The 20786-nt window shown below is 45.5% G+C and overlaps 1 protein-coding gene across 1 annotated transcript; it reads right to left on the bottom strand.

Annotated features, from left to right (window-relative positions):
* Positions 1-304: 304 nt before the first annotated feature.
* On the bottom strand, positions 305-14671 carry CCNF (cyclin F). Its single transcript, XM_074919121.1, has 17 exons — positions 14586-14671; positions 11115-11269; positions 10583-10689; positions 9604-9671; positions 8647-8840; positions 8261-8314; positions 7618-7722; positions 6993-7070; positions 6459-6610; positions 5654-5818; positions 4887-5010; positions 4424-4604; positions 3891-3978; positions 3252-3351; positions 2792-2922; positions 2430-2599; positions 305-1879 (listed from the first exon to the last, which is right to left on the bottom strand). Exons 1-17 carry the CDS (start codon positions 14596-14598, stop codon positions 1425-1427), a joined length of 2340 nt encoding a protein of 779 aa, XP_074775222.1. The 5' UTR covers positions 14599-14671; the 3' UTR covers positions 305-1424.
* Between the last annotated feature and the right edge of the window lie 6115 nt (positions 14672-20786).

Raw genomic sequence — 20786 nt, 5'->3', positions numbered from 1 at the left:
ATGTTTAAGGCCTTTCTGGGGCTGCTGAGGGGTTGTGAGGGTGGTTTGAGCCCTGTGCTCTGGGGGCAGGGTGTTCTCCCAGCTGCTCATGCTGTCAGTAGCCTACACTCAGGCTCAGCTGCAACTTCATCACAAGAACTTGGCTCAGAGCTAGTGACTTCATCCCCAAACATCCCATCAGTTCTCCAAGCCCCAGGTCAATAAAACAGGTCATTGAAAAAAACAGTGAGACATCTATATTAAAAAAAACATTTTATAAAGAGTCACTACACTGTATGTATATGAATTGTTGCCATCTGCCACAGTAACTTCTAACCAGAGAGTCATGGAGTTCAGTTCCAGTGTTCAATTTGGTGACATCTCCTGGAAGTCTTGGACCTTGGTATTTCAATGCTCACTGCCAGTCTGTAAGGAGAAGGCTGTTCTACTCTTCACAGGCTGAAGCAGCTTTAACCTAGGCTTGCTAGGCTGAGGTCAGTGCAGGTGGTTTCTTCAAACTGTTACCAAAGCAGCACAGATTTCATTTTTGGTAAGGATATGCTGCCCTTGCAAATTAGGGGCCAGAAAGACAAAACTAACTGTCCCTACTGCCTGTTTCTAGTGTTCAAGTGATGTGTGCTTTCCTTGAGGACACATTAATGGAAATAGCAAGGAAGACTGCGAGACAGGAAATGAAATTAAGCCCCGGGCTGGAGGTGGCAGTTCAGCCACAGTGTTCAGCAGAGACAGCTTGCAGAGATCACATTACTGTAGTACTGGGCAGTGAGGCATTAAGGCACAGAAGGATTTTTCAGATGAGGAAAATGTGGCAAAGACAGCCAGAGGTAAATGGGGATGAAAACCATCTGAGAGGTAGGTAGAAAAGCAGCTCAGACCTGCAGTGAGCCTTCATTTACCTCTAGATTATATCCATAAAAACCCTGTATCAGTGCAGCAAATGGTATATACATAGAAGTGGGAAACACCAGCTGAGTGAGGCAGTACCTGGCCAGAAGGAAGAGGCAGCACAACCTCAAAAAAGGTCTTTCAAGTGGAAGAATTCAAGCATAGTGTTACATCCAGTAACTTAAGAACCAAAGTAAATTCCTTTCTTTTATAATGCCAAGCCTCACAGCAAAGCAAGGAACATGACAAGTTTTTTTTATCACCAAGGGATAACTGGTGAGGTATAACAAATAACAAGCTATAAAATTTAATGTGGAAAAGAATCTTAATTTGCAGAGAATCAGACAATAGGGGATACTTTAAAAAGGCAGCTATCAAGGAAAGAAATGGTCCAGAAGTGAGCTACAGAACTACAAGACAGACATAGGCAAAGTTGAGGGGAAGGGCTCTTTCTGGAGGTATTGACAATTATTCACTATTATCCCTGCGTGACTACAACAGAAATACTGTTTCCAGGAAAGGGAAAGAGCATGAAGAAATCAGAGGCTGAAGAAGCCCAAGCTGACCCTTTCTTCACTGTGTTCTGCCACATTTTTTCGCTTGACTTGCCTTCTGTCACACTTGCCATCACTAGGCCTAGCACAGACTGCTTGGAAACATGACTCCAGGTAGTGAGGCAGGCACAGCTCGTTGTTCATGGCACTGCCGGGGGACAGTGCTGAGGTAGGTTTGAGGGATGCTCCAAGGCTGCCTTCGACAGAAGATGTAGGACTGGCACTGTTGACAGAAGAGTAGCCTGAGCTCCCTTCCAGGTTAGAATTTCTTGGGCTGAGATACGCCGACAGCCTGCGAGCATCATCTGGGTCCCTCAGTGGTAGCGCGTGCCCAACCCACGCCACAGTCAGGGTGTCTTCATCGCTGGAGTCCTGGCAGCAGTGCTCCGCAGGGTCCATGTAAACCACCGTCATGTCCAGGATCCCACTGGGACCTGTCACTGAGGAACAATAACAGAAAAGGTCAGTTTTGATTTCAGCAACCAAGTTCAGCATGGAATCAAGCAGAAAAAAACAAGAGCGTAAACCTCGTGTCTACTTATGGAGGGGAGGGTAGAGCACTAAGTTAACCCTCATTTAAAACAATAACTTTTCCCCCCTTAGACTGTTAGGATGGATACTAAGAGCTGTTTAGAAACTGAACAGCCAGTCCCAGAGTTAGTGAAACAAACAGATAAAACTGTTTCTAACACAGGGAGGCATTCATCGCATTTGGTCCACTACCAGCGGTACCTGAAAGCAGTCTCACTTTGAAATGCTAAGCAGCTACAAAACCCTTCATCGTATTCTGAAGCAGTATATACAAAGAGAACAGATATATACCTCTAAAATAGTGTAACAATTATAACCACTGGGGAAGGGAGAGAGTTTTTCCAACTGGTCTTCAGCTGAAAAGTTCAGGCTTCTGGTGCCTGAGGAACAGTTTTAAACAAAGATGAAAGAGACAGGTGTAATTATCTTGTCTTTTTATAAGGAGAATAAAACCCTCACCATCTCCATCTCTCTCGCCTTCACTTTCCTGATCACCTTCATAACCAGAGCAGGAATCTAAACTCCAGTCTAGGAAGTTATCTAGAAGACTTTCTTCCTGGGTGGATAGCTCTGCTGTGGGTGTAGTCACAAAGCTGCCTCTGTCATCCTGAATGCTGTCTTCCCTCCTCCTGTAGCAAGAAAATCCACAAGTTGCACATTAAAAGCCAAGTCTTCTTTTCCTGCTCTTTTAATAGGTATGTCAAGGTAATTACAGAAAAACTGATCATATTTAAGATTAAAAATGAAACCTCAGGATACCAGAGAGGAAGAAAGGCTCACGCTAATCTTCAGAGACATTTACAGTGATGAGTTATACTAGCCTTTTAGTTCTTTTTCCAGCAGGAGAGTTAAGGAAAGTCTGAATTTCCACCATGTTCGTGTGCAAGAGACTGGGCTCTGGGTCCCCCTGTTTCACACCCAACAATGAACAGAGCTGGCTGTAACTCATCATCTAAAAAAAAAAAATAAAAATAAAAATCAAAGAGCCAGTAAGAATGAGACCATGAATTTCCCAGAAGGAATAAACAGTCAGAAGGAGGCTATTTGTCTTTATTTTCTAGGAGAAATCTATCCCAGTGAGTTCTTCCCACATGTACTCAAACAGAGCAGTTATACTCCCTGCCTATCAAATTTAAAACTACCACTTTATTTACATATTTTCTCCTCTAAAAGTCTAAGGTTAGAACCCACTTCCCATATTTGAAGCTTACACATCCCGCCATATGCTAGTTTTGCTCTGGGTGTCAGACAGCAGCAATTGAAGACAAAGAGCTCACCCACCTTTTCTTTGCCTATTTCTTCATAACGCTCATCTTCAAATCGTTGTTTCACTGCAGTTAAGGACACCTGCCTATAATCCTTTGGGACATCATCATGGAAACTGGAAAGAACGATTAAAGCCCTAATCTTAGAATGGATTACATGAAACAGTGTTAACAAAACATGCCAGTTTAAATACTTTCCCTCTGTCCATCTCAGCTCTGTGCTAGGGAAGTTGGTGTGTCAGCAGAACTGCTAAGCAGCCAGCCAGGGCAATTGGTGCATCTAACTCCTTTCCTGTTCTTTGAGGTAAACAAGATATTTGCCTTGCACTCTTTCAGAAGTGAGCTACATTGCTACTGGAACTCCTTCTGAAGCTCACCAATAAGCCATTTGCCATCTTCTGAATTTGTCAAGCTGAAACCTGTTAAGCCTTACGGAACATCACATTTTCTGTGGCCCCCTACCCCTACCAGTTGAGAGCAATAGAATAGCTGTCCCTGAGCTGGCCCCCAGGCCTCAGGGCCTTGTGGTGGGGAGAGCAAGGCAGTTTCCCACAGCCACCTCCTTCACTAGGCTGACTCTATCGATGCAGCATGGCTGCAACAACTGGAATCCAAGTACTCATGTGCCCTCCCAGAAGAGTTCCAAAACTATTACCACTTTTGGTAGAGGCTTAGCACACAGGGCAACAGGTCTTCAAGAGAAAAACCGGTGCACTCAGACAGCTGGCTGGTCCAGGGGCGTGCTGGAAAAGAAAATACATGTTACCATTTCATGAAGCTTGGCAGTTCTGTAATCAGACAGATTTTATTTTTACAGAATAAAGATCACAGTCTTTACAAGCTTATGTCTGTACATAGTTCATTCAGTTCACAATTAGCTTCGAGGATAGATATAACTTCAGTTTGGCAGGTAAACCTAAGTATCGAAATCTCATTTAAACACAAAGCTTGCATAGTCTGATGCTAATTCTCTTGTTTGTCATAGCTGTTAAGAGGCAAAATAGAACCCAACTCTTCATTTTGCAGTCTTATATCTTGTCCCCCTCTTCCCCCACCTCCCCCAGCCAAGCGACTGGGACATCTTGCTTAAAGACAAAGTTACACCAAAAAAGCCCCAAAGGGTCCCTAAAAAGGCAAAGGCAGGCTGACATACCATGCTGGAGCTCCACTTAAGGTAACGTTCCTTACCTTGCCTGTGGAGTATCTTAGCCAGCAGCAGTGCTGCAGCAGCCAGCCGAGCTGGGGAATACACGCAAAGGCTTGTGTTTAAGAGTGACAGTTCACAGATGAAGCTGTAAAGGTGAAGAGTTCTTCTCTCCAGTGAGACTATGTTTGACAATACTTCTTTGTAGTCCACAATGGTAGGTATCTAGTGCAGAAAGGAGAACAGAGGTTGGCAATACAAGATGAGCACCAAATATTTAGAACAGTTGTTTCCAGGAGATGCTGTTTTAAAACTCAAGTTTTAATCTCTACAGAAAGGCAGAGGCTTTTGTATTTGCATGCTGTGAAATATGCATGATCTGCACAGCTGATTGAGAACACTCACATAAAAACACAACATCTTAGATAACAAGAAGTGCTGATTGCAACAGCCTGACTTCAACAGCAGCCCAAGGGGTGAAATATTCCATCCACTTTCCAAACTCACCCTTATCTTTCCTTCTAGGGCAGAAATGATCTCACCCATCATTCTGACCAGGTCTTCATATTTGTATGTGTTGTCTGTTAGCCACACAGCTTCCCGTATTGTCAAGATCTCTTTGCTGATGAAACTGCAATATTAAATATTAACAGTCAGCCCCAGAAGAAAGGGAATTTGTGCACCTATGCCCTAATGGTTTTGTGGCAGATAAATGCACCCAAGATGACCAGAGAGTTAAACAACTTTATAAGTTACTTTCTCAGGTACAGACCAGGAAAGAAGTTTATTTCACCTTTAAGCTGGAACCACCTACTAGAACATTCCTAATTCCTTATTTATGAAACCTCTCCTAGGTTAAGGTGCAAGATATTAAGGAAACACAGAGAGCAGTTTTCCATTGTGCCAGTGGTTCACCTGAGGATAACAAACTAAACTATGTAACAACACTGCTGCAGTTGTTCCTCAGAGGGTTACTCATGCTGATAGGGCATGACATACTTAGTTGCTGATGGAATGCATTTAGACCAATCCACCACTATGGAGTTTTTTTGTATTTAAAAACATGTTCAAGGATTTACCATTTTGTGTCTCATTTGCAGAGACTGTGTTTGTATGTGAACACAGTTCAAGCAGCAGTCAATGCAGAGGGTAGCCAAAGATTTTTTCCAGTATTATTATTAGCAAGGAGAGGAAAAGAAAAAACCAACTTGAGCTGCAGAAATGAATTTGAATGATCACAATAACCACTTCTGTTCACTAGTCAGAACCCCTACCGTGTGCAAATGACCATGCAGGCTATTCCCAAAAGCTGGAGCTGAGCCCGAGGTACAGGTCTCAGCTTCAAATAGCGATCCACACATCCCACTGTCATGTGAAGGCACAGGCTAGAAAAGTCTTTCATGGTAGCCACTTCTACCAGCCAGTCAACCAGGATGTACCTAGACAAGAAGGACAGAGACATAACCTGTGCAGTTAGAAGCCATTTAAACCCATGCTGAACACCCTCCCCACACCTAGTTAGAGTCCCTTCTCCACTCAAAAGTTTCAAGCCAAAAAATTTCACTAAAAGAATTTTCAGAAAAATGACATGTTGCACCGAGATAAGGATTTGCAACCAGAGGTCTGTTATTTTCTGAAGGGTCAACAGTTTCAAGTTGTCTGTGAAATGGAATTAGAAACTATCCTATAATATGCACTTGCACAAGGAAAGTGTAGGGCATATCAATTAGGAGGCTAAAGGCCACCTAAGATAACCAGAGTAACTATAGCTTCAAGAGGTCAAACAGTGCCTCTGGTCCTTGAAGAGCTTGTCTTGACAAACCCAAGACCTTACAGTTCAGAAAAACCCTCACACACCTCATTGCAGTTCTTCATTGGGGCTTGAAATAAGGGCTCTGATACTTCCTCTGCGAAATGTCATGTGTTTCTCTGATTGAACATAATGCATCACAGAAGCGTAAAGCAAAAGATTCCGTCTTCGAACAGACCTCATTCTATATTTGTTTCCCTCTACAGATGTAGAGGGAAATAGGCAACGGTTTCTGCTGTGTGTCCTGACTCCTGGATCTGAGTTTTTACCTCATTGTTTCATTCATTCCTTTCTGCACAGTGAAGATACTTTGCTTGCTGATAGGAAGGGAAGCTTGAAAGATTTGAGACACCATTTCACTGGAAGATTTTGCTTCTAATCCTAGTTGGTTTCCATTCCCACAAGCTTTGGCTAAAGCTATCTGTAGTACAGAAAACACAAAAGAAAGTATTTTTTTTACCAAATGCAAGATAAAGCAGCACAACATGGTTCGGTAATTTTCCTCCTGAAAAAAGAGAGTGAACGTGACAAACTAATTGAATCAGTAGTTCTTAGTTTGGCTTAAACTGCACAAATTATTTGGGGGCAGGCTTTTCAGGCCATCAAAATAGGCATCTTTACTCAGATCGTACCACAACCATGCAGTATTTCCAAAAGAGGGGAACCTACAGAGTAAATACACACATGCATATACAGATATTATTCAGCAGTTTTGACTCTGCTTCTAAAGGGAGGAGTCTGAACCTACAATACAGCATAGAAAAGACCAAATAGACTGTTTTCCTGGGAAAAGTCAGTCTTACCTGTGCTTCCCAGCAGCCCTTTGCTGCATAGTCTCGTAGCTTCCTGAGACTTTGGAGGTATCTGCCAGGATCTGACATCTACAGCAGGGAACATAAACAGATTTCAAACCCCATTACCTTTACACAGTGAACAGAAGGACTGTAGTACTAATATCCAGAGAAATAACACTGCCTGTGGGCACGTCTATTACTTCAGCAACCAGTCTGTTTCTCATCATGACAACATTGTTTTTAAGAAACTTTCTTCAATTCTTGCCCAAGGTCTCACAGGAAATGAGAAAGGTCACTCAGGATTCTGACATGAGAGCTGTGGCAGATTTATTAGTGACAATGCAGGCAGCCTCCCCCCTCCCGTTCAGGAGCGAGCCATATGATCACTAGCCAGCAGCGCCTATGCAGAGGAACTTCTGCTTGCACCTTGGCTACAACTGCTCGTAGACTGACTCACTTTAAACACCAAGGCAGACACCAAAGCTCATTTGAGAGCTCTTAGTGCTCTCCCTCTTCATGAAGAAGGTAAGCTCTGAGAAACAGCAATTTCTTTCTGTGTATGTTCATTGCACATAACAGAGCTCCAGAAGTTACAATGAAAAAGTTGTTTTGAGACAAAAAACCCCCTACTTACAGCTGCCTTTCTATTACTTTCCCAAAGGAGGTAGGAGCTCTTTAAACAACCCTGCTTTGAAGATTCTTCAAACATTTCAAGGGATTCTTTCCTTTTTTCTTCATCCTAAGAACAAAAGGCATAATGATATTTTTGCTGTCCAGCCAAGTGGATGCCAGATCTCACTTCAGAAGCTTCAGTACAGAAGAGCTCTGTACTGAGAGCTACAGAGCAGAATCAACCAGTTGTGAGTCCCCTTCAGGCTATGAAGGGTGCTCCCACATCCACTCAGTGCTGCCACATGGAGATTCAGGCTCAGGAAGCAGTTAGTGGTTTTCCTCAGCTAGACAAAAGCTTTTTGGCTTGCTTGCCACTGAAGGATTTTTTTTTAATATGCATTATGACTGGAAAGCTTCCTTTGAGACCTGAACACACTGCAAGCCCATGATCAAGCCAAAATTAATTTCACCATTTGTAAAATTCAATAAACGAAGTTGATAATGTTCCTTTAAACAACCAATAAATTAAACTCATGAGAGCAGAAATTCCTAGGACACTTGAGGAATATGTGAGCATTTGGCTGGCTTTTTTTTTTTTTTAAATCAAGGTAACAGCATCAGCATCATCAAAAAAAGTACCCAAACAAACCAGAAACACCACTCACCTCAAAGAGACTCAAGACCTTAGCCAAGCAGTGGAGAATAGATCCTTTCTGAGCCTGAAGAAAGCATTAAGATAAAGCATTGTTAAAGATAAACAAAGAACAATAGCAATTTTTGCTAGTAATTCCAGACTACAATTTTGTTTGCCTTTCAATCATTCCTCACCCCTGTTTTTCTCAGGGTTTTGTTATTTTTGAGACAGTACAGGCCTCTGGCACTCATGAAATACCAAGCGTAGTTTGACAATAAATTCATTAAAATGATTGATCCACAGTCATTTAAGCAACAAAAGCATATGAGCTCCTTGTGGAAACAAAAATATTTCTTCAAAAATAACTACATGCATCTACTAGCCTGTGTTAAAGACAAGGGCAGAAAGAAATCTTACTTTCTCCAGCTGACACTCTGCTTTGAGACTCTCATAGACCACAGCTTTACAACAGCTTCCACTCAAGGACCAGGGTGGGCGGATAAAAAGCCAGATAAATGGGGCTGCACACACATTCAAACGCTCCGCCAGACTGAAGAAATGAGATGCCTTTAATCCATTCACTTCTGCACGACCCTCGTCGGAGATAGACACTGAACAAAAAAAAAAAAAAAAAAGCCAGAAATCATTTAGTTTCTTCAAGGCACGTGCTTAGCATTTAGTCAGACCAAGACAGACAATAAGATACAATCAGGAAAAGATTGAACAGTATCTTCCCTTTAGAGCCTTAAAAATCATGGAGATAGCAAAAGAAGAAAAATCTTACTACAGTCAGTCTTTAGACACATAGAACCCTAAGTTGGGTAGGGGGGGGCATTCTGCAAATACCACCACTCAAAGCAATGTTAATTCCTCTCAGTGTACAGACAAATTGGTATGCAAGTCACCTGCCTTGCCAGTACAGTCTCTTTCACTGCATTTATCACACTAGGTAAGCAACTAAGCTTGATCAGAAGTTTACAAAGGATAATTTCTAAACATGAATTCATAAGCGATACATTGACTTCTTTTAGAACAGAGCTGTGCACTATGCCATCATTTAACACCTAGCAGTTTAGTGCCCAGTGCTTAAGCTGCACTGAAAGGTAAAACTGAAGAGGCATCATAGTAAATGAGACCAAACCACTCACCAAAGCCAGCAAACTGGCTCTGCACTACCCTGCTCTAGAACCTGGGTACAAAAGCATCAGTGCTTGAGATACAGGAAAAATAGCTTTGTAACCAGCCAGTAAAAGTGCCAACTTTATGATGAACAGTTAGTCTGATCTGTATCTTTAAATAAGCTTTTAACTCATCTACATTTCCTTCTGTCATGCCATCTTTCCCAAAGACCCGAGTACAAGCTTCCACACTTACAGCCTTCATTGTACAGGTACGCTATCCCCAGCTTCACAGCAGCTTCAAAGTTACCCCTTTCAGCAGCCCTGAATGGGAAACAGAAGATACTTGTGGTTGAAATCAGTAGGTGCTTCCAGGCCCACATCCTCAAACAAGTTACTTCAGTGGAGGCCAGGCTGTGAGTTTGGTGATCACCAACCATAAGCACACATGCTTTTAGTACAGAAGTTACAAACATAAGTTATGCTGAGGCTTTTCTTGCTGCAATCCTTTTGTATGCTGATGCCTGGGAAAATTTGACAATTCATAGGAACTCTTTCTTGTTCCCAACACCAGAATTCAATAACACATTTTGGTACCTGTACCCTCAAGGACAGGCACCAAGCCCTTGTGCTCCTCCCTTCCAAACTGATGTGCCCAAAGTAATCTTCAGAAAGAACATAATACATTAATCAAATAACAAACAGTCAGAAACAAATTTCATGACATTTAAACTGATGGATTCCCTTCAAATAAGATGGATAAAAAGATGTTCTCTGACCTTTTTAAGCAAATTTATCATTACCCTCTCAAACTTCATTCTTTTTAATACTGAGCTTTACTTATTTTTCAATACACTGACTTGCACAAGAAGTGACCAAGCCAACTCAGGCTTATAAATATGGTTATGCTCTTGAGCCTCTGATCTAACTTGCACACTCATATGAAAACACCAGTAACAGATTTCAGTTAATATGCTATGTTCTAATACGGATTATTAATGCCCTTAAAGAGAAATAACTTTGGTATATGCAACAGGTGCTGCTCCAGTTAGAGACAGCAGTTATAAGCTGCAGCTTAGACATGAAATCAACAATTTGTCATCACACTAAGCAAAGACTTCTACAAAAAGGGAAAGTCAGATCCTATATTTACACTAAGGACAGATTAAAATTGTGTATCTACCTTCAATATATCCTCTTCTATAATGTCAGACAAATTTGATTCTTAAGCTTACCTTTCAAACATCTTCAGATTGTTTGGAGAAGGCCATATTTCTTGGAAATTTGCACATGCCCAAACACTAGCATGGTTATCCACAAGGTATTTAAGATGAGAGTGCACCTGCACGGGGGAAGTGTAAAATGTTAATTACTAAAATAAAGGGACCAACAGAAAAATAGTTCTTTGCAATCTAATTTTAGATAGGTAACTAATTAATCACAAGTAAATCATAAGTCATTACCTGCCTAATCACCATTAAGGCAAGAGATGCCACAGAAAACTAATTTGTTCAGCCACAGTGATCTAGCAGGACAACTCTCACAGAAAATTTACACAGAGCACTCAAATACTAATCTTCTTAAGCTTGAGTACTGAGAAATAAAACTGCTGCTGGGATAGCAAAAATCTAATTACTGCATGTATTCTTTAGTTTTCTTCAGGTTTAGCCTGACACCAGAAGCCAGCCTTTTCCATGTGCGGTTCTGGCTCCTAAAGGCAGAGATAAGTCGTGGTGTGTGACAGAGGGGAAGCAGTGGCAGACTCACAGCTCTGACTGAGAGGATATCCTCAGCAGGAAGGCCTTTCAGAACATGGAACAGAACATCTTCAGGCAGACTTAACAACGTCAGGACTCGAGGCCTTTTTCTTATCCTTCGCTTTGAAGGGAAAGAAAAACACCTGGAACATCTGCAGTGAACCACTGGAAAACAAAAACATAGGACACCTCAGTTAGCAATGGAACGGTACAAGGAAAAAAGGCATATCATACACATACATAAACGTATTTACTCGAGTACTTATTTACTGTGGCACAGGACACTTCTTCAAACATATTAATCAGAGAAACTTAGCATGTGTCACGTAACGCTGTCAGACTAAGCCACAAAGTAGGAAGTGACTTGTTCAATTTAGTCAAGTAAGGTAAGTGGCTCAGAAGAGATGGCTCACGCACAAGTCCTCTTCATCGAGGAGAACCCCTCCGTGCAATAACTCTATCATTCCACTATGCTTAGTTAAATTGTCACTGCTGCAACTTTATTACCTCCCCCCACACCCCAACTTTTTCTTCTCAATTGATAGCAGTCCTTGGAATGTGACCAGAGAGATTAGGAAGTTAAGACCCACCAAACCAGCTCAAGCCAGAAGCCCATCTCTCTAAAAAGCCACTTGCTGCCATGGGTGCTCATGGAGGATCCCCAAGAACCAACTTTTCTGAAGTTTCAGCACCTTGTAGCATTCACCGACTAAGGCATCGCCTACATTCTCCGTTCCTCGTTAAGATAGATTTTGCCTTCACTGCATTCATCAAGAGGAGAAAATGATGTAACAGACAAAGCAAACCCAAGAAGAGCACAAGAGTACCGCTTGCTGGTGGGGACTCCTACCCCACGGTAGAAAGCCCAATCCCTTGTCCATCTCCTGAGGGTAGCACTGTGCTGCAGGCACACGCTGCACTCCCGAGCCCCACCACCCACAGCAAACGGCAGAAATTCAGATCAGTGAACAGTGCTAGGAAGGGAAGTGGCAGTGAAGGACCACCCTCAAGGAGCAGCACTTGGGGAGGAGGACCCCAATCAATCCTGGTTCACGCTGCACCTTTCAGGGCCCTGCTGTGCAGCAGTGGAGATGCCAACACTGCTTCTTTCCACGTCAGCTCTCATAGCTCTCAGGAGTAGTCCATACAAGCAACAGAGGCCCATTTTTGAGAAAAAAAAAAGGCTGAACATTTTCTTTGCAGGCGTGAAGGCTCAAAAAAAAGAAATTCTGAAGTTAAAGCTTGAGTCCCACAAATTAAAAGGCAATGTAAGGGCCTTTGTCTTTATTGCAGAGGATTTCTTGGTTGTATTCTTCAAATCTGGTTTAAGTCTCTTCCCAAGTATAATCTCTTTGTAAATTTATTTATTTTTTTCCTAAAAAATCTTAATAAAAGACACAGACTCTACTAGAGACCTCAGTGCTGTGCAACATGCACATGCTAGCACTGCTTACCCTATTTGCACAAGTTCATTATTAGCTTGAATATTTTTTGATGTAAATGAAAACAGTAGAGTAATAGTAGTAGTACAACACGTGTACCAAACCACCCCATATTATCTATGAAGTAAACCAGGTTAGAACTGTGTAGTCTCACTAGATTATAGGGTCAAAGACATAAATTGAGAGAATGATGTGACTCTCAAGCTCTATTTTTATGATGAAAGTAGAAGTTGGCTGAAAAGTCAAGGTGAAGATAGAGAATTTTAATGAGACAAATATTCTTCTCCATTAATACTTTTTCCCCTTTGGTCTGCTCTTCTACTTTGGGTATTTAACACCTCCTGGTTACCATGTAACACACCAGAAGCCTCCTGATCTCATACTGACCTCCACTCCTTCACACAGAACTTCAGCGAGACACTGGAGAAGCAACACATTGCATTTCTCTTCGAGAAGATAAGAGCAACAGCTCTTACCAGCTGCAGTGAATGGAAAAAATTTATGCACTGGGCAGTTACACCCTCATCTCCCTCTGAGCATGCCAGCCCACAGAACCGGGACGTGTCCAGACTTACAGACTGCACAGCCAATGCGACGATTACGGACAATTTGTTCACTGCAAAGCTGCTGCATCGAACTCAAGTTACTTAATACAGGTTTTCCAGTTTGCAAAGGGAAGGTTATCTGGGTTTTCAGCAGGACCCTTAAGAGGAGCCTGCAGATTCCTAAGGGGTCCATAAGTCATGGCTAACAATCTTCTTCTGTTCATATATGCTATTAACATCCTCTGCACTTCAGGTTTAATGAAGTGAACCACCAGCCTGATACAAAATAGCATCCAGGGTTTCACCCGTAGCACACACCTTACCTGTTACCTAGCTTTGATTAAAACGCTGTTATAAAAACTTTTTAACGTGCATTGGGTAGAATAACGGTATCCTTCTCATCCTCTTCCCCCCTCTCTGAAGAAAACTTCGCCAGTATTTTTGCCATGAAAAAGAAATGGACTTCTGTACTGGTGTGCCAATTAAACCTGTATGAACATCTGGATGCCTGGGGAACATGGGGTACTTGAGCAGCTCAGGGAAGAGGAAAATTTGATTTCAAAAGCCAGGAAGTTGCAAAGGGAAATCTTGGACTTGTTGCTTCACAAAATCAGAGTGGTTTAGGCTGGAAGAGACCTCTGGACCAGTCCAACTGCCCTGCCCAAGCAGGGTCAGCTACAGCAGGCTGTGAAGGACCACGTCCAGCTGGGTTTGAAAGTCTCCGAGGACAGAGAGACTCCACAACCGCTCTGGGCAAGCCGGGCCACCGCTCAGTCACCCTCAGAGCAAAACCTGCTTTTTCTTATGTTTGAACGGGGTTTTCCACTTATCAATTTGCACCCAACAAATTCAAAGACATCGTACGTTATTCTGCGCACAACCGACATTTCTCAACGCCTTCTTAGGCGTTAACGACTTCGCAGTGGGAAGCACAGGAGTGCCCAGACATCCGCCAGCTATGGCCACGGCTCCTCCAGCGAAAGAGCGGGCGGAGAGCGGCCTCAGGTGCGGCGCCGAGGCACCGACAGGCCGGCGGGGGGGCAGGCAGCGCTCCGCGGGCCGCTCCTGCCGGCAGAGCCGTTTCCGAAGAGGGAAGCCCCGGGGGGCCGCAGCGGGGACTGACCGTGCCCCCCCCAGGCGGAGCCCCCGAGTCCCCGGCCGGGCCGCGGCCCGCACCGCCCCCCGCCGCCGCCGCTGCCGTTAGAATTCCGGCGCGCGCGGCCGCCGGCGGCCCCCGCAGCCCTCTCTAGCACCGGCGGCCCCTCGGGCACCGGCGAGAGCCGCGGCGGAGCCCGGGCAGGGCCGCTGGGGCAGGGCGCATCCCTCCCCCGCCTCCTCCGCAGCCCCCTCAGGAGGCGCCCGGCGCGGGGGGGGGGGGGGGGGGGGGAGAGGCCGCCGCGCAGCCGCCGCGCAGCCGCCGGCGCCCCTCAGAGCTGATGGGGAGGGAGGACGCGGCACCGCCGCAGCCGAGCCCGCAGCCAGGCCCGCACTCACCGCCCGCCTTCATCGCGGCGCGTCCCCGGGGACCGAGAGGCCACCGCCGGCCGCCGCGCCCAGACCGGCTCCGAGTGAGGGGCAGCGCGAGGAGGTGGGACCGAACCGCCCGGCTGGGAGGCGGGGCTTGCAGCCGGAGGACACGCCCCCACCCTGACCACGCCCCCTCCCGCTCAGCGAGGGTCAGGGAAGGCCCAGGCGGCGAGCCCCGCCCAGGCCACGCCCCCGGGGCGGCCGGCGCTCCTCCCGCCCGTCATAGGCCCGCCGCTGCCCAGCGACGCCTACCCGCCGCGCGCACTTTTTTTTTAAACACAGCAGGCTTCCTGATTGGCCGGAAGGCCAACGAGAGGCGGTTCCTGCCCCGCCTCGCAGGCTCTGATTGGACGCCGAGGATGCGAATTCGAATTGGGGCAGTTGGCGGTTCGAGCAGCTCGCGGACACGGCGGCAGCGGCGCATGCGTACGCGCCAAGGACCACCCCCGGTGGGGGGCGTTGCCTTGACAACCGGCGCCGATGCGGGGCCATTCCCCTCGGGCCCGGGGCCATGTTCCCGCCGCCCGGTCACCCCGGGGCCCGTGGGGGCGTGCGGCCAGGGCACAGCGGCGGCCCGGGCTCCCCCGCGGGCTGTGATTCCCTTCTGCGCGCTAGGCCCCAGCCGGCCGCAGCCTCCCCTGCCTACCCGCTGCCACCCGCTCTGGCACCGAGGCTTGCCCTGCCAAGGGAGCCGCACCAGACACCCGCCGAGGGAACTTATTTCCACCCTGAGTATCCGGTGCCGAAGGGCGTCAAGTGCTGGAGCGAGAGCAGCAGGGAGGACGCGCCTGCTGGAGGAAGTTGCAGCGCTGCCCGGAGTCCATTTCCGATGTCCTGAGCTGCAGCATCGCTCTCTACCTCCACAGCGCAGAGCCCTGCTCCTGCCCCTTCGTGGCCTTGCGTGAGGGTGAGGGGGAATTAGAAAGACAATTAGGAGTCAAAGTTCAAACCCGAGTCGAGGATTCAGAAGAAAGCTCTGATCCTCAGAAGGCAAAGAGCAGAGAGTGATAAAGAGATGCATCCAAAAGGCTAGCAGGCAAACAAAGCAACATCAGGAATCAGTTATTGCTTCAGCTCACCTGAAGACTTTTGCGAGTCTTTTAGAAAAGAGCAGCAAGAGGAGCTGTCGTTTTGTGGGACATAAAATGACTGTGTCACAGTTTGTGGTGGCTGGAAACTATCCCAACTTTGCGTGCCTTGAATAAACATTGACAATCCCAGCGCAGTCGAGGTTTTTTCCTGGTAGCGTGCGTATGAATTTTGTTTAAGGACAACCCTAGATTGCACAAGCACTTTTCATTGGTAGAATGTGAACTTCTGGATACTTCTCTGCGCATCCACCCCTGCGGGGGGTTGGGATAGCTTTGAAATCTCACCACTGATCTCATTTTATGGTCGGGGAGGCTGAGCTTGGGTGGCTAGATGGCTTCTCAGCATCTCACACCACAGCGCTGGCCGTGCTGGGACTGGCAGCCCCTCGCGTTGACCCACAGTCCTGTGCAGTGACCATGGGGGATGAGCTGCTCTGGACAGGCTTTCTCCCATCCAGATCTACCTCTAGCTCCATCCATAAAACTGCGTAGTGTTCCTGGGGAGTACGGCAGCTGCTGATGTGGAAAAACAGTACCAGGAACGCAGGGAATATTTAGCTTCTTTTAACCGAGAAGCGTTTCGAGTTAAAAAGTTAATCATGCTGTTGGCTTTTGTTCCTTATTTCTTCTCCCTGTCACAGCTGTTTCTGTTAACCAAAAATAAGTTGAACCAGCAAACAGAACATGAATAATCAGCTCCTCACAGAGAGCTGAATTACCAACAGGAGATGCTCCTTGAGTCATAGGTGATCTGCGGTGCAGAGTCCCCTCAGGTAGATCCCATTCTTCCCAGACGCTGCAGCAGCAGAGGAAGGCTGGGCATAGGAAAGGTTATGTTTGAAGGACAAACCATAGCCAAAACCTGGGTGGGTGCAGGGAGGTGGGAGCTGAGATTTCCAGAAGCAGTAAACTTTGGCCTGTTTTGTCCTCCCTGGAATCAGATGGCAGAACATCCAGTTAGATCATAGAACCAGATCAGAGGCTGGCCAGTGTGTGGTGGGATTTGTGTTGCCTAAACATGGCCCTCTGGCAAGATCTTCAAAAGCCTGTGGTGTCTGCAGCCCTTGCCCAGAGTGGGCAGATGGGACAGGAATGGGACCTGCACCCTCTCCAACGGGCAGCCAGGTCTGATACACCATCCTAAACACTTCCACACCTCCTCAGAAAGGCATTACACAGTTAAGGCTCGGTCCCTACAGAGGACAAGGATGATTGTGCATGTTTTAATCGCTGTTGCCAGCTCCGGAGTTGGATTTCCCTTATTTATTGCGACTCTTTCTCCACTGAAGAACAGGCAGAGGGTTGTGTTTCTCCTAATCAGAACACCTCTTTGCTCCCTTCACATCTGTTGGCTGTAGAAGTGAGGGTAAATACAACAAAGGTCATTTGTTCACCTCAATTGCTGTGATTTAAACAAAATTTAGCAAAGGTGTAATGCTTACTCATCATACTGCCAAACCTGTGATTCTTCTGGCGGCAAGAGATACTGCTACACTAGCTCAAGTTTCAGTCAAGGGATTCAAGGGCCTGAGGCTATGGAATATAAACAGTATGTACACAGTCAACAGCAACATTCTCTTGGCAAAACTGAAAATTTGCTGAAAATACATTTTAATCAGGTGAATATCAGCTTGTACTTTTTCAGGTCCAATTGTGAGAGAAAAAGGATTAATTGCTGCACAGATTATCACTCACTGTCTCAACAGCTTTTCAGATGGGGACTTGTGACAGTGTTTTTAGAGCTAGCCTATTTTTCACCCTAATTTGTAGATGGATGGTGATCAGATTCAAAAGTGAAGATTTTAAGGAAAGAGCAAAGATGAAGAATTTCAGTCAAAGAGGACTTAACAGAAAGCGATATAAACAAATATGAATATAGCGTCCAGTCTAAGGTCTTCAGCTAGTGAACAGGTTAACAAACAGCTTAATTTAGACATTCAGAATGTGTTCAGTCTGGTGAACAAGTTGCAGACAAGCACTAAAGGCTGCATTACATGCCATTGCAAAAGCAATTTCATTTAGATTACAGTAAAACAACCATATGTCTACACTGCATGATGGAGCTGTGTGATTTGCAGAAGTTCTTTCTTCCCAGACTAGCACTGTCCAAGATAGTTCCAGAATTGAAAACAAAATTACTGTGATATTATAGGGCTACATGGAAGTTAATTAGCCAAGCTGAAACCCAAAAGTAATTAGCTCAGTTGCAGCAACATCCCAGCTATACTGCTTTCAGGATCTAACATTTCTACAGGGTCTGATGTGATACCATTTTGAATACAAGGATGCCTTGAGGCTAGGAAAAAAACGTGCAACAGGGAGTAATTTTGGTACAATTTTTACATAGTCCATGATTATTCAATCAATAAACATGCTAGTTTTATATTATAATGTCTGAAGAATGTGTTCAGTCAGTTGTAAAATGGTATCTTTTCCACAGTTCAAAGGGCAAACAAAAGCAATATAGGCCATTTACTGGATGAAAGGCTGAAATGCTCTGAATTTTCCTGTCAAATAATTCTCTGCTGTCATAAGGCTAAATTACTGAGAGGGTAGGAGAGACAATTTTCTCTTGAAAGATCCAATCCTCATTTGAAATAGTGGTACCAGTCTTTGTAACTTCTGTCCCTTTTTCAAAAGGGTGATGTAACTCTGCTCTTTATTACACTCTCAGCGCAATTTAATAACTACTGGGCTGGAGAAGGAAGTTGCTCTCCCGGGGAGTAAAGAGCTTCTCCAAAGCAGCAAATCTAACTGCAAATTGGGTGGAATATTTGCCTGAGGTGCTTAAATGATGAGGCAACTGTGGCTAAAATTTTATGTCAGGATATCTCATCATATTCTCCAATGGCCACATCCCTATCCTGTAGGTATTTCCGCATGATGTTACTGAGTATAAATTGTAATCCCTGCGTTTTAAGTTCATACTAACATTTATTAACACTGCTGTTTGGAGGCAGTGCTGCAAATTAGCAGTGAAGGGCAAAGGCTGAGCGGGACATCTGTAATGTCTTCATCCTTTCTCCAAACTGTGTTTCTCTTGCATAAGGAACACGCTTGGGAAACATCCCAGGAGTGAAAACCTTCCCTTACAAATCAGGACATGAAACTACCACGAGGTGGCATCAAACCCGTGTGATGGGGCATCAAACCTTCAGCTGTTGGGTTTTTGGTTTTGTTTTTTTTTTTTTTTTTTTCTAATTCTGAGGACATCTCAGTGCAGAAGTGCTCTGATATTTTAGAAGCAGAGCTCTACATTTTACACATCACCTTTATACTGCGAACATGCCTTCCACGAGTAGTACTGCTCCATGAGAGTAAATGAACATGAATCAGGCTATCTGCACGAAGTAGGTTAATGCAATGCTTTCCAAACCCCTGATCCACCTCCACCAAGGCAGAGGAAGAGTCAACACAGCTTTTAGCAGCAAATGACTTGGCAGAAGAGGCCTGTAGTGAGTGTCATTTTCCTGAAAAGGGGGCTGTCGATTCTGGCGGTGCTGTCTGCCTTCTACCTCTGAAGTCCCAGTGCACAAGCTGAAACGAGCAGCTGACGCAGTGCATCAGCTGTCAGACGTGTGCTGGATCGTGCGAGGTCCTGGTTCTGAGAGGACAGGTTGCGTGACGGGCTGAAGCCCACCGCCGCGCGTAGGAAGCGGTGGGTGACCTGGGTGGGCTCCTGACAGTGCTGCAGGGGCCAGGGGCCACACTCTGCACAGTCAGAGACTCTGGGCAGCGATGAGCGTGGGGGGGCACTCGGGGTGGAAAGGCACAGTCATGCTGCAGCAAACCCACGGGAAAGGGAGCATGAGGAGTGATGCTCGTGTCTCATGGGACCTGACAGCTTTGTGTCCTGAGGTGCTGTGTGTGAAACAAGTGCACGGGCTCAGCCAAGGTCCAGTAACCACCCCCTCCTGTGATATCAGGTCAGACCCAGCGCAGGCAGCCCCGGGAAAGGCCGTGGAGCAGTGTAGCATCTCCAGAGGTTCCAGGGGACAGGCTGTCTGTCAGCCTCTGCCTTTCCCATCCTCTGAGTGATTGCAGGGCCTCGCTTCAGGGGCTCTCAGGGGGGCATCTTTTACTCCCACACCATTCAAGTGGAAACTTAATCACCTGCTCGGCAGAAAACAAGGAACTTCACCAGCCTCTTCCAAACAATAGCTCTTTCCCTTTAAACTCTTGCATTTTAAACACTTGAAAAATATCACTTCTTAAGAAAACACACTTATGAAGGAGGGAGGTACCTGGAGTGGGCCAGTGGGAAAAACAGTTGCACAACACAGGCAAAGAAAGCAGTGCTTTAGCTGCCAGACAAGCACTGTCTGTGGTAGCACAGAGCCGAAGCGTCTTACAGCGACTCGACTTTCTCCTCTGGATATCTCTCATATACATACATCTCCTCTCTCATATCTTGCTGATAGGAGACATTCAATGTATATCTTTTTATTTAACCCCCCACCCCGTGTTTTCAAGATAGTTTACACAGATCCTCAGCACCCTAATGGCCGAGGTGCCAGGAAGGGGTGTCACAAATGGGTGATTTAGATTGCTTAAAGAATCACCATCAAAGCTATTAGTGAAAGTGGTTTTAGTATGATGTTGTCAAAGTGTGACTTAACAAAATTTGGTGGCAAGGGTCACTTTATTGCTGAATGGCACAATCATTTGAACAATGATTCAGAACTACCAAGGCACAAATCAGAGTCACCATGCTACAAGGTTATGCACGATATCGGTCACTTACCAAAGATCTGTTGTTGGTAAAAGGTCTCTCTGCTTTGAGGAACAACCTTGAGAGGCGTCCCAGCTCACGGGAGGTCACTAGCATAGCAGGGAGGGCTCAAGGAAGGCTCACTTAGGCTGTCATACTTATGGAATAAAGTGGTCACCTCATAGTCAAATTGCATGCAAAGGAAAAGATATGCATGAGACTCCTTGTACCAACAACTTTCATTTCTTGATAAATGAGTCTTGGAAAAGCCACCTGCTATTCATGCGTTAATGGCATGATTGGTGTTCCAAGCTCATATGCATCGTTGCTCACTGTGTCACTCTGCTCCTTTGTGGGTTTTCAGAG

This window comes from Athene noctua, chromosome 15, assembly GCF_965140245.1.
Source record: "Athene noctua chromosome 15, bAthNoc1.hap1.1, whole genome shotgun sequence".
Lineage (NCBI taxonomy): Eukaryota > Metazoa > Chordata > Aves > Strigiformes > Strigidae > Athene > Athene noctua.
The sequence above is the reverse complement of the archived record's forward strand: the minus strand, read 5'-3'. Positions and strand labels throughout refer to the sequence as shown.

Excerpts from the sequence above, each read along its gene's own strand:
- CCNF (XM_074919121.1), bottom strand. Across the intron at positions 7,071-7,617 it reads AAAGTAATAGAAAGGCAGCT|ATGTCAGATCCTGGCAGATA; the intron begins GTAAGTAGGGGG and ends TCCCTGCTGTAG. Across the intron at positions 2,923-3,251 it reads AAGAAATAGGCAAAGAAAAG|ATGATGAGTTACAGCCAGCT; the intron begins GTGGGTGAGCTC and ends TTTTTTTTTTAG.